The following is a 12588-nucleotide window of genomic DNA, read 5'->3' as shown; positions in this document are numbered from 1 at the left end:
GTTTTGTTTTGTTTTTATTTGGTTTTTTTGTTTGGTTTTTTTTGTTGTTTTTTTGTTTGTTTGTTTCATAAAAGCATCTATGGTGTTTCTTTATGTAATCTTCCAGTTGTTTAAGGCTACCTATTTCCCTAGCATCAGACTACTGCACCATATGCCTTTCTATTTCTGTCTGGCTTTTTTTGTCTTGATTATCTGGAGGTGTTAGCACACATGGATAAACTATCTCCCTCACCAAAAAAACCCCAAACAAAACACCTCTAAAAAAGGACAACGGGATCTTAGCTTAGAGTAGCACATGAATGTATGATCTAATCAGAAATTCACGTCAGCTTGTCTTCTCCTCCTCCTTAATTTTCTTTTATCTCTATTCATTTTTTACTCTTGTTCATGATTCTTCCTTCAATTACCATAGTTTCTCGGAAAGACTGCAATCTTCTCTTTTCATCTCATACTTTTCCTTTTGTATTAATCCTTTTTGATCTTCCTGTATTATCTCTTCCTCTTGACTTTGATTCTTTCTTCTTCCTCAATTCTTTTCTTGATTTTTTTTTTTCAATGTTATCTCTGCAGTTTGAAGTATAACCATTCCTGTTGCTCAGAAGTGAACTAATTATCTTATGATGCTACTTAATGTACTTAAAACACAAGATACATGCTTACTGCTGTTTAATAAATTAAAAGATGATGTATTGTTGTGAATGGAATGTGCATTTCTTACCAGTACTGTTACATGGCAAATAAGTTTTTGGCTGATTCTTGCAAAATCAGAGGCAGGGAGGCTCTAGAAGGGAATGCATTTGGGTTAATAATGCACCGGTTTGGTCCTTTACCGTGTTGCTAAAACAAGTTCCTATTTTTGGCCATGTGTTTTTGAAGGGGGAAGGAGCAGAATTTCTATTATTAAGGAACTCAGTAAAACATATTGCTAAAACATAGGACAGAGACAATGTAGCAGCCTGAATAAAGACGACTTATAAATTCAAAATGAAACCCTAACCTCCCTGTGAGTAAAGCAGTTAATCTCTGTGTTGATGCATGATCTTCAATATTTCCTTGAGATTCTTTTTACTAGAGAAAAGAAAAAGCAAATAACCTGATTATTTTTATGTCTTAGAATTAGAATTTGAGAATACTTGCTTGTCTTGACATGTTATAAATACTAGCTTTTGAAAGATCATTTGTTGGTACTTTGAAATCTGAGTTAGTACTGCAGTTTATACTGCAGAATTTAGTGGTTAGGAGGAGATAGGGCACAAATGTGAAGCTAATCTGTTTTATTACAGGATCTACAAGATGAAGTAAAGCGGGAGAGCAATAATCTGCAAAAGCTGCAAGCTCAGAAGCAGGAAGCGCAGGAAATCCTTAGTGATCTTGATGAGCAGAAGGCCAAGTTGGAAGAGCAACTTAATGATATCAGGCAGAAGTGTGCAGAGGAGGCCCATTTGGTAAGGTCTGGTGGCTCAGGCCCTTGAAAGAGTAAATGCCTCATTTTGAAGAACTCAGCCTTGCAGTGTTACAGTTGTTGGGGCAGGAGAAAAAACTTTAATGAATAAACAGCCTGAGTGTCAAGATTTTGTGACCAATAGAGAATAGGAAACATGTCACTCATTTCAGTGACCTCCTAATTTAGTATCACTGTGTCAACAAATATACCAAGATGTACTTGCACACAAATAAGGTTAAGTGCAAACAAATAATGCAAAATTATAATGTAATATAAGTGTAATTAGAAGCACTAATTACTGGGACTGATTTTTTTTTTTAGCAGTTAAAAAAAATCATCTTATGGTTATGTAGATTTTTTCTAATATAAAGCTATAGTATTTCCTTAAGGTCTAAAATTATGTTTTCAGTATTAGAAATATCTGTGTCGGTCAGGAAAACAGCTAGAATACTATGATCTTATTGAGACCAATAACAGAGTTAACCTCTCATTCAGGTATGATCTATAATCTCTGCAATAGCTATGAGGTTTTTGCTTTTTCTGGTCATAAATAAGAGTATTTGGATGTGTTTGGAGGTGGGTTTTTTTGATTTGGCTTTGAAATATTTGTTAATCTCTTAGATTGCCATGCTGAAGGCTGAAATAACAAGCCAGGAATCAAAGATTTCAGCATATGAAGATGAACTGACCAAAGCTCAAGAGGAGCTGAGTCGCCTGCAGCAAGAAACTGCAGAGCTTGAGCATTGCATAGAGTCTGGGAAAGCACAGCTGGGACCTCTTCAGCAACATCTGCAGGATTCACAACAGGAAATCAATTCAGTAAGGCAGTGTGAAAGACAAAAAAAAAAAAAATTTTTTAGCTGACAACCTTTAGTGTGGTTTTTCTTAAGGGGAAGGCATTGTTTTCTTTTCTTCACTGTTTGCTCATGTCTTTAGTTGCTTACACATGTGTTCTGTGCTAGTAGTTGTTAGGATTCTTAGAGGCTGACTCAAGTCACTCAGGATACTTCATGATTTTTCTCCAAGTTTTGTTAATAAAAAGGGATCAATTTATTATACTTCATAAATAATTTCTCTTAATGTAATGAATGAAAAATAGATAATGCATGTTTAAATTCTCTATGTCCAGTAGTTATTTAAGCTTTGTTCCTCAGCCATGGCCTGGGGCATGCTCTTACTATTCTTTAATTGATGTGAAGTCGGTATAAAATTACTAACGTTTACTTAGTGCATTGTTGAAGGGGGAAAGTAAGGTGAGTGTTAAGAATAAATTGGATTGAGGCTAGATACTGAGAAGCAGAGAGATGGCTGCACTGGTTTCTAAGCACAGAACTGTGCTTTGAGGTGTCTGCTGTTCTGTTAAAGGGACACTTCTAGTTCCTATCTGTAATCAGTGATTTATTATTACTTCAGTGATGGATTTGCTTGCACACCCGTTCCTCATCATTCTTCTTCTCTGACTTGCCAGCTGTCTAATGTATTAGCCAGAGTCACATCATTATCAAGTTAGAAAAAAAAGCCTTCCTATTAACTTTGACCCCTAGACATGGCTTACTTTTGGGTTGGTCAATTCACACAATTCATGTCTGTAACTTGTTAACTTTTTTTTTTCTTAAGACTTCCACTGCTAGTATTCATGCAGGAACACTTTCTTCTGTTGAAGAGCCTTATAACATATTCATAATTCTTAAATTTGGTTTTAATGTTTAGAAACTGAGAAGTAAACAAATGGATTTTCCATTGTTTCATCACAGGTAGAGAGAAGGTTGTGCTATTTCAATATTAATATACGAGCAAGAGGTACTTGTGATGAACAGATTTGAGGCTGATAATACAAGTGGTTATGCTTGACTGTACTACAAAAGTTTTTTGTTGTTTTTTTTTTTTTTTTTTTAATGGGTTTTATATTAGTACTCCTGATTTTATTGCTCTTGGCTCACAAATAATGAACAATAGGTGCTTTAGTGCTTTAGGCAAGATTATCTAATGGTTGGTCTGAGGTTGGTATTTGAAAGACACCTGGTGTTGTCTTTGCTCCCACCTGACTTGTGACATGTGCAAGGCAATGAAAACTCTATTAGCTGACTGGCCTAGCAGAAGTCAGTGGGATTTAGACACCTGAATATCTGAACTACGTTCATCCTTCTGCATAATCTGCCAAATCCAGTAATTCCTTCATAACTGGCAGGTTGGTTGTATATGTTTGCTGTGAGGCACTGCATTAAGCGTATTGCTGAAATAATAACATGTAGATGTAACTGTCTGTTTAGGAAGATATACTGTGGATTTTGTAGACTTCAAAAGTCATGTGGGAGAGGATAATGAATTTGTAACTTTCCTTCTTGGAAGATGAGAATTCTGATAAAGCAGCCTTTTGAATTTAGAGTTTAAGGCAATTGCAAATGCATAATTAAAAACAAACAAACAAACACAACAAAAAACCCAAACAAAACCAACCAAACAAAACCCCCCTGAAATTAGTTCTTATGAGTTTGAGTAGAAACAAAGCAACAAGTACTGATGTTGCCAGCGATGCAGTCTGCTTCCTTGGCAGGAGAAGGTTCTCAGGTCTGTCTTTCAACTACATTACATCTCTTCTAAAACTGATTTGTGCTTATCTCTCAGATTTCACCCTTTGATTGAAAGAATGTGTTTTTTATTACATTTGCTTTTGAAAATAAGAATTTCACACATATAACTTCCATCTTATATTTAAGAGGGGATGGTCATGTACTAGCTTCTGTGTACTGCCATACTGATGCATATACATTTATTTCTGTTTACAGGTGCAGACAAAACTTCTTCAGCTGAAAGAATTGGAAAATAACCAATTTAGTTGGCACTCTCAGCCACATAATACACTTGTTAATGGAACTGCGGATCATTCTAGTCTTAGCAACAGCAGCAGTGAAACTGCTAACCTTAATGAGAATGCTGAAAGGGAAAGTATAGCAGAAGATGAACAAATAAACAGTCTGTCTCCAGTGAGTAGTGTTTTGCCTGCTTGATCATGATGCAATGCAGCTGTGAAGTTGGAATAAGTTAAGAATGTATCAAGATTGATTATGTTTTTAAACACTTGCACAAGTGAAATTTCAGGGTGTTATTCTGAGGGACTATGTTTCAGCAATCCGAAGGCTGATAAGCAGAAAAGGAGGCAATTTTAGCTTGGCTGGAAAGTGGCAATGAAAATTTTTCTGTATCTGTTTCCAAAGCAAAATATCATAAATTGAATAGTAGAATTAACATTAAAGGAGAGCAGCTGTCTCCAGTTGGTGCAACAAGAATGGAATAGTACAGACGATCTAAAGCTGTCTTGCTTTAAATGTCCCTCCTTATGTCCCAGTAGATTCTTGATTTTTTTTTTTAAACTTTCACAGGGTTTATGGAACACTTCAGTATGTTCTATAATAAGTATGAACCTCTTGAAGTATCCTTTAGTATATTCTTTTAGCTATTTAATGCTTAAAATCATGTTCTGTAGTTTTCTATTTACTTATTTATGGTGAATTGCTTTTATCCTTATGTAGATAAGGAATAGTCCTGAAACCACAGCCTCTGTTGTGGAAGAAGAGAAAGAGACCCCAGCTGCAACTATTACCAAAAAAGTGAGTTTGTTCAGATTTGGGGGAGGAAAAAGTAAATTAAAAAATCCTAGTTAAACTGTTTCAGGGTTGCCTGTCATTTGCATCATGGTCATAGAACAACAGAGGAATAAAATTGTCACTTTTTCATTGGTTTTATTTAGAATGTGGTGTCATGAAAATGTCATCTCATATAGCAGGCAGGTTGTTGTTGAGAAATATTTTGGATCTCCATTGATGAATTATGTAGAATTCTAGCTGTCTCTTTTTTTTCCCCAGCTTTAAGAAACTACTAAATGGTAACACAAGATGACATAAGGGTTTTCTGTCCTGTGTGTCTTAAAAATTTAATACCTTTCTCTACTTCTTTTGCATTGCCCAGGAAGATCCATTTGATGCTGAATCTCACCCATTGCCTGATCTAGTTTCTGAAGCCAGCTTAGAGTTCTTCCAGTCTGACCCTTTTGTTGGCAGTAAGTAAACTTTTCTAAGTGCAGATTTGCAGAAACAGGTCTTGTATAAACACATCTCAGATTAATCTTCACCTTGAAACTGCTCTTTATAGAATAATGTGAAGGTGTTTGAGTGACAGGAGTGTGGAGCCAATAGCATTACAAAAATGGAAATGAGAGTTCCAGGATGTTTCTCCTTCCTTCACCTGGACTTTCTAATTAGCTGTGAAAATTGCACCTTTCCCTCACTACCTGAGTACCTCTCTTACCTCCCACCCCTCCTAATTTGTAGCACAGATACACAAACAGATCAACTGAGGGTTCAGTGAGCTGTGGTGTGGGGAGGGTGTAGGTGGTTGAGAATGAATGGCTGTGGCCTACTTATGGTGAGTTTGGCACTTGGGAAAAGGTAATGTGGAACTGCACCATCTGTTGTCTTGTGGAAGTGCTATGCTTTATTTTAAGAACTTGCCACTTACGAATGCTGTTGCTCTGATTTTATTTTTTTCTTTTATGTTGGAAGAAGTGATCTGTCTATATGGAGCCACTTGGAGAAGGGGAGTTAATTTGGATTAACTGCTGAAGCAGATGTTTTCAGCCACATTAATATGATTTTACATGCTTTCAGAATCAACATGGTCTAATCAATTTAGCTCGTATCGCTTTGAAAGGCAAATAAGCTAAATGTTTCAGATCACTTGGTTTCTGAAAGAATGTCAGTGCAGATTTAATACTTTTAATGAATAAATTAAACTGATTTAAAACACCTTGAATGTTTCTGTGTAGATATTGCTTGATTTTTGTTTATATTGAAGTGATCCTACTTTACAGCACATGACATAGCCTTTCTTTCAGAGAAGAAAGGTTATGTCTGTTAGTAGCCAGCCTTTTGGGCTTTGTGGCCCGAGTATGTTCAGGGCTAGATACCTACAGCTAAGAGACAGTATATCTATGCCTCTCCGATATAGATGAGGGAGTAGAACTGATGCAATTGGCACCACGCATCCAGTACAGAAATGAATGCTTAGGAGCTACCATCCATGATGCCTTTAAGAATTATCAAAACTAGGATTAACCTTCTATAAGTGGTTAGCCTGGATTACCATGGGAGTAACTACTGCATAACGTTGGTGTTTACTGACAGTAGCCAACAGAAATGCTGAGATGGCTGCTTTTGTGTGTGTTTCATGCTGGTAATGAGCTACTTGATGAATATTTGCTTCATCTAATACTAGCTTTTGTAGTTCCACTGAAAACAGTGAAACTATTCCTCTGAGTGTGAGTTGTTTAAATTCTAGCTGTAGAAATGAGTTTGTATCCAAAAGACTTCAACCCAGTACATGTTTTATGATAAAAAGCTACAAGTCATTCTTTTTTTTTTTTTTTTAATTAACAGGTGATCCCTTCAAAGATGACCCTTTTGGGAAAATTGGTAAGTTACTTTGTAACTTTTAATGCGTTTGTTTTTTCTAAATGAATCCTGGGGAAAAGCATCACCACTTTCAGCACAAAAAAGGTGGAAATGACCCAAAAAGTCACCATAGGATGGATATATATAAAACAGTAGCAGCTGGCCAGTTGTGTTAAAGCTTTTCAGAGAAGCCCATTGCCAGTGAACTTCTCTCTTGCTGTTGAAAGTCTCCTTAGTTGGGATTTAAGTATGTGAAGGTGGTGAACAGAAGGCCCCAAACTCTTGCTGTTTGTTTTATATGGAAAGTAGTAAGACTGTACTCTTTTAAGGGCTCTTAACTTACCAACTTTCATTAGCACTAAATATTGAAAAAGGTGGGAAGTCTCCGTTTAGACTGGCTGTATAGGAAATGTCATTGCTTTATTGCTTGGTCCTGAATGGAGTTACTGGTGACAAAAGAGCAAAATGGCCAGTGGGAAAGCTATAGCAAAACAGCATTGTGCACCAAGTGCCAAATAAGAAGACATCAGTTGTGTTTGGGGAGTGAAGGAGAGGAGGGTAGGAGAGTTCTGAAAAACATTAGGTTTTGTAAAATACTTCATTTTTAGGGGGCCTTGGTTAGATGCTCAGATGATTCTGGAACTGAACCACTGGCACCATCCAAAGTTTTCATGATGTGCAGAAAACGTTGGCTTGTCTAATGTTTTGAATCACAGAATACAAATTATTCACATATTAATTTCATACTTCAGAGATCCTTGGTCTAAAATGTGTTACCTTCTTGCAGTATGAGAAAAGCAATATAATGTTCAGTTTTTAAGATATCAAACTAAGTAAAGCTAGCAGAAATGTTAATGAGATGTTTACTTTTTAGATCCCTTTGGTGGTGATCCCTTCAAAGGTTCAGACCCTTTTGCAGCTGACTGTTTTTTCAAACAATCCTCCACTGATCCTTTTGTGACTGCTGGCACTGATCCATTTAGCAGTGCAGACAACAGTAATAACATCACAGTAAGTTTGATAGCATACCTTTTACTTCCTTCTGTATATGATTTGGACAAAATAACCTATTTTGTACACTTGGACATGCCTTGAAATGCTGATATTCAGAAAAAATATAGATAAAAGGTTACCTCTTACCCCATGGCTCTGTCTTGTCTTTTTTTTTGTGTCCTATTTTCTAGAAATAGTCACAGATTACATAGAAATAAAAATAGGAGCTTCATTGCTCCACAGATAAGAACATTTGAGAATAATTAACTAAGCTTTATTGGTAGCTGGTGGAACTTCCTAAACATGGGAAGAAACCCAAGATTAATCTTGCCAGGTTATGTTGAGCCACTTGATTTTTGCCTCCAAAGCTTATAGGATCAATAAGTGTGTTCTGTATCTCATCTGAAATCTGATGTGGTATGGGGTTTCCCCTCTGGAAAGTCAAGTTGTTATATAGGTGTATGTTTGGGTTTTGTTGGTTTTGGTTGGTTTTTTTTTTAATGAGAATCATTGAAGCTGTCTCGTAATGTGGAGATTCTTGCTGAATGTACCTCTTTCAAGTGTACTGAGGTGTAACTTTTAGCTGTTCACATTATAACTGAGCAGTTATTGATTAGTCTTGAGCCTATAATAAGGTAGAGTTGGGCATGAAACCTTCTCTGATGTAGGACAGAATTTGAAGAAGATGAGGTAATATTTAGGGCTGATAGACAAACACTTAATCTAAGAAGTTGAAATTCTTCATGTCATAAGTTTGTCTCCATCCGTTTGCCATCTCCTTTCATTCTCAGTGCTGCTTCTGTTCATGCCTCACTTCCAATTTTGTTTGTGTATAAAATATGTGTATACATATATAAAAATTAAAGATACATGTGGATTAGGATTAGGAAGTTAAGTGACTGTAGAGTGTGCCTGAGGTGAATCCACAATGGCCAAGATAGTAAGAAATCACTGCACCTAACAGGGGTGTTCTTGTCCTTCCATGTGGTATGCCCATTATGCAGATCTCAAGGTCACATTACACACCACAGCCTACCCCTCCAACCTTAAAAATTAGTTTTCTACAACCTTCAATACTTAATTGGCACACTATCCTTTTCCAAGTCTTAATATTCTAATATAACCAATTCTTGGTCATATTACAGTCTGATAATAAGAGAAGTACAGAAGAGGAAAAAAAAAATTTAAAAGGGTCAGAGCTGTGGTGTGAGATTAGCAGTTGATTCTTGTGAGAATCTGTATTTCTGAACTGAAGTTATGCATTCATCCTAAATGCTTTACCACACCTTTGTGGTGTTGATATCTTGTAGTTATATCTTCATGAAGATGGCTCTGGCTGTAGAAATCTGAGACCAAAATGAGTATTAGATATTCTTAAATTTTGTGTTAGTGGTTACCAAGTGTTGCGCATATTGTAACTTTTTTCATCCTTTGAAAGTATTAATCACTGTTCTGAGGAGTTTCTGTTAAGACTTGTCTACTGATGCTGATAAAAGCTACATCCAAAATACTTTATCTTAAAACTTCTAAACTGAAATAAATCATGATTATATTCTTAGAATGAGGAATCTTTTAAGCTGAAAAACAAATTTCCCTCCAAAGGAATTTTTTATTTTAGACAGAGATATCGAAGAAGAATGACCCTTTTGCTCCTGGTGGAACAACTGTTACTACATCAGATGATCTAGGTAACAGTAGATTATACACATTAGACTTCTTGGGTTTTATTTTTAATTGCTTTTGCTTATTTTTGTTTCCAATCTTTTAACTGATGGAGCATTTTAGGGATTTCCTCGGTTTTCTGAATTTTCCTATAAAGTATGACATAAAGTGCAAGTTTGCAGGGGGGTATTTTTATAAAATAAAACTGTCTCATTATCTGTAGTGCATATCACTGAAGACTGATTCTGCAAAAATGTTTTTCTGCCTTGCCTAAAACTGGTGAGGTATCCTGATCTAAGTGTTTGGACTATTTGAATGGTTTGTACTGCTACACCTTAGGGTTGCTGTTAAAGATTTCATGTTACTTTCTAAGTAACATACAAGATCGCTTTGTACTACCAGAGGAGATGTGGGATACAATAACTACTTCATCAAGAATTTTTACTGTTAAAGTTTGCTCCTTTTGTTTTGCAATGACCCTCCCTCATTTGAGGGCTAAAGATGTTTTAGGGAAGACTCTAATCTGCTATTTTCCCAAGTTGCACTTGACAAGTGGTAATCCAAAACATGAATCCATGTGTGATTTCATGTTGTAAACCTGTTCAGTTTAATTGTAGGAAAAAAAATGCCATTTTCTGGAGACGCAGAAGTGAGTATTGGTAAAGACAGTGCACTTCTTGCTTTACAGTAGAATAGCAGCTTTTACATATTTTGAGGCACATAAGAATGAAAGGGTACTGTTGAATTAGATGGAGATGATATGAGGTTTAGATACTTTATTCCACAACTGGGCCTACAGTCTGAAGTGAGCTCTTGTTCATGTTCTTATAGATATATATGTATATGTATCTGTGCCTGTGTATGTATATTTATGGGTGTATGCACACAAAAAAAAGCTCTGTGTGTATGCATACATGTATCTTGGCAGAACATCCGGTACTATGGTTATTTGATACTTTCAGTGGAATTTAACTTTTTTTTAATGTAGGAAACCAGAATACCAATATTTCTTTTGAATTACTCCCTGTTCAGGAGAATTATTATTCTTAATCAGTAGTTGACAGAGTTTTTGTAAAAGCTACTTAATAACTTAAGTGCCCACCTCATAAAATATTTCACTTGAATTAGTCTATGCTGCAAAATATGTAACAGTTGCTTTTTTTGTTGTGGGATTTTTTTCAGTCGCTTTCATATTTAACTTTTAGTCTCATTCTGTTTGCTTGATTTGTGTGTATTTAGCTACAGACCCCTTTGCCTCTCTGTTTGGAAATGAATCCTTTGGAAGTGGCTTTGCTGACTTTAGCACGCTGTCAAAGGTAATATGAAGCTATTGCCACTCAGAAAATGCATGAAACTCTGCAGTGACAAGACATAGCTTACTCTCTCTACCAACAGTTTCGTTACAGTTTTGCTAACTACAAAAAATTTATAATGGCTGACTTTCTTGAAAAAGAGGTCTTTATTATAAATTGTCCTGCAATTCCATTGTGAAGAATGCCATGTAATCTTTGTGGCTTTATAAGTATTTTCTGTATATGTGAAGTGATATGACAATTTTTTTAAATTTGCTGAGTTTAGCAGCAAAAGTATTACTTTTGCATGTATAACTGCACTCAACTTTGTATTGCTGCACTCACCTTTGAATTGCTAACCATTCCTGATTTTTTTTTTCTTTATTTTCAATCTCCTGGAGTACGTGGATGATATGTTTAAAAGCAAACACAAGTATTTTCTTTTTGTCTTAGTCCAAACTTTCAGTTATAAATAAATATTGCATTATTGAAAAGAAGGGAAAGTATTAGTAGAATTGCACTGAAAATGTGTATGTTGCTGTTTTCTTTGTTGAAGGCCAACAATGAGGATCCCTTTAGCTCTTCCACATCAGGTTCTGTCAACAATGTGATCACAACTAAAAACTTATTTGAGGAACCAGCAGCTAAAAATGAGGATGTTCCTCCTGCATTGCCCCCTAAAACAGGAACTCCTACAAGGCCCTGTCCACCACCACCTGGTAAGAGCTGATACTGAGATGTTGTTAACAATTATCTTCTTCAATATTGGCATGGTGAAGTGTCTGAAGTTAGAATGAATGAGCGGGATGTGAAACAAGTCTGTTCCTGATCTGTTGGTGGTTTCTTCAGTGTTAAATTTTTGCATGGTGTTTGGATCATAGTTTGTTTTTTTTGAGAGAGAAAGGATTTAGAAAACAGGAAAAAATTGCATACTTGGATGAAAAAATTGGATACTTGCCAGAGTTATTGCAAGTATCTGCAAGAACATCCTATGGCTGCAAATTAAATGGTTACTAATGTGATACATTGTGAATCTTGCATTAAATTATGCTTAAAGTGAGAATTCAGTGTGTTTTATCCATTGCAAAACCCCTGGTTTTAATGCAAAATGAATTAAATAGGGTTAAACGACTGTCTCAGGTTTTCAGATTAACTTTTTCCAGTGACCTTGCCAGAGGTCTGTAGTAGTAAACCTAGCCAATGTAACAGTAATAAACGCAAGTTTTCTATGCTGTTCTCTGTTCAGTGATAGCTGAGTCCTCTGGTCTACCCCATGACACAAACCACCCTGCTTTCCAGAAAAGGCCATGATGATCAAAGATAACACCACCTTCTTGTGGTTGCAACAAGTCCATGTTACAACAGACTCCTTACTCTCAATTTTTTTTGCATAGATTGGAAAATACATTACTGGTATTCCTTTTTAAGTTTCTGTCCTTTGTTTCATTTTCTTTTAAAAACTACTGCATCATTTTTTCACTATTAGACTATATAGATGAATCTTAAGGTGTTTCGGAAAACTGTATGAAACTTAAACGTATTCATCTTTTTCCTCAAAAGAAGGGGAACACAGTAAATGTAGGATTATTAATACTAAAGTTTAAACTCAGCTGCTTAATTTCTAATGTTGATGTGAAATCTGGTTCATGCTCATGCCTTGCAAGTAATCAGTTTCATTGGAAATAACATTAAAACAGCTGACATGACAAGTGATGGTAATTTGAATGTTTGATAGTGTTTCCTCTTATGG

At 35.8% G+C, this 12588-nt stretch overlaps 1 protein-coding gene across 3 annotated transcripts in view; it reads left to right on the top strand.

Moving 5' to 3' along the window:
* The window catches only part of EPS15 (epidermal growth factor receptor pathway substrate 15), a 52099-nt gene that overhangs the window by 33899 nt on the left and 5612 nt on the right, over positions 1-12588 (top strand). For all 3 annotated transcript variants that reach the window (XM_075508741.1, XM_075508743.1, XM_075508742.1), the window contains exons 14-23: positions 1284-1445; positions 2066-2263; positions 4231-4428; positions 4975-5052; positions 5411-5501; positions 6877-6912; positions 7766-7902; positions 9503-9572; positions 10786-10862; positions 11395-11557. In XM_075508741.1, the coding sequence (XP_075364856.1) occupies positions 1284-1445; positions 2066-2263; positions 4231-4428; positions 4975-5052; positions 5411-5501; positions 6877-6912; positions 7766-7902; positions 9503-9572; positions 10786-10862; positions 11395-11557 (1210 nt within the window). The remainder of the gene's footprint in view (positions 1-1283; positions 1446-2065; positions 2264-4230; positions 4429-4974; positions 5053-5410; positions 5502-6876; positions 6913-7765; positions 7903-9502; positions 9573-10785; positions 10863-11394; positions 11558-12588) is intronic.

This window comes from Mycteria americana, chromosome 7 (genome assembly GCF_035582795.1).
Source record: "Mycteria americana isolate JAX WOST 10 ecotype Jacksonville Zoo and Gardens chromosome 7, USCA_MyAme_1.0, whole genome shotgun sequence".
NCBI lineage: Eukaryota > Metazoa > Chordata > Aves > Ciconiiformes > Ciconiidae > Mycteria > Mycteria americana.
Note: the sequence above shows the minus strand (reverse complement) of the source record. Positions and strands in the feature narration are given on the sequence as shown.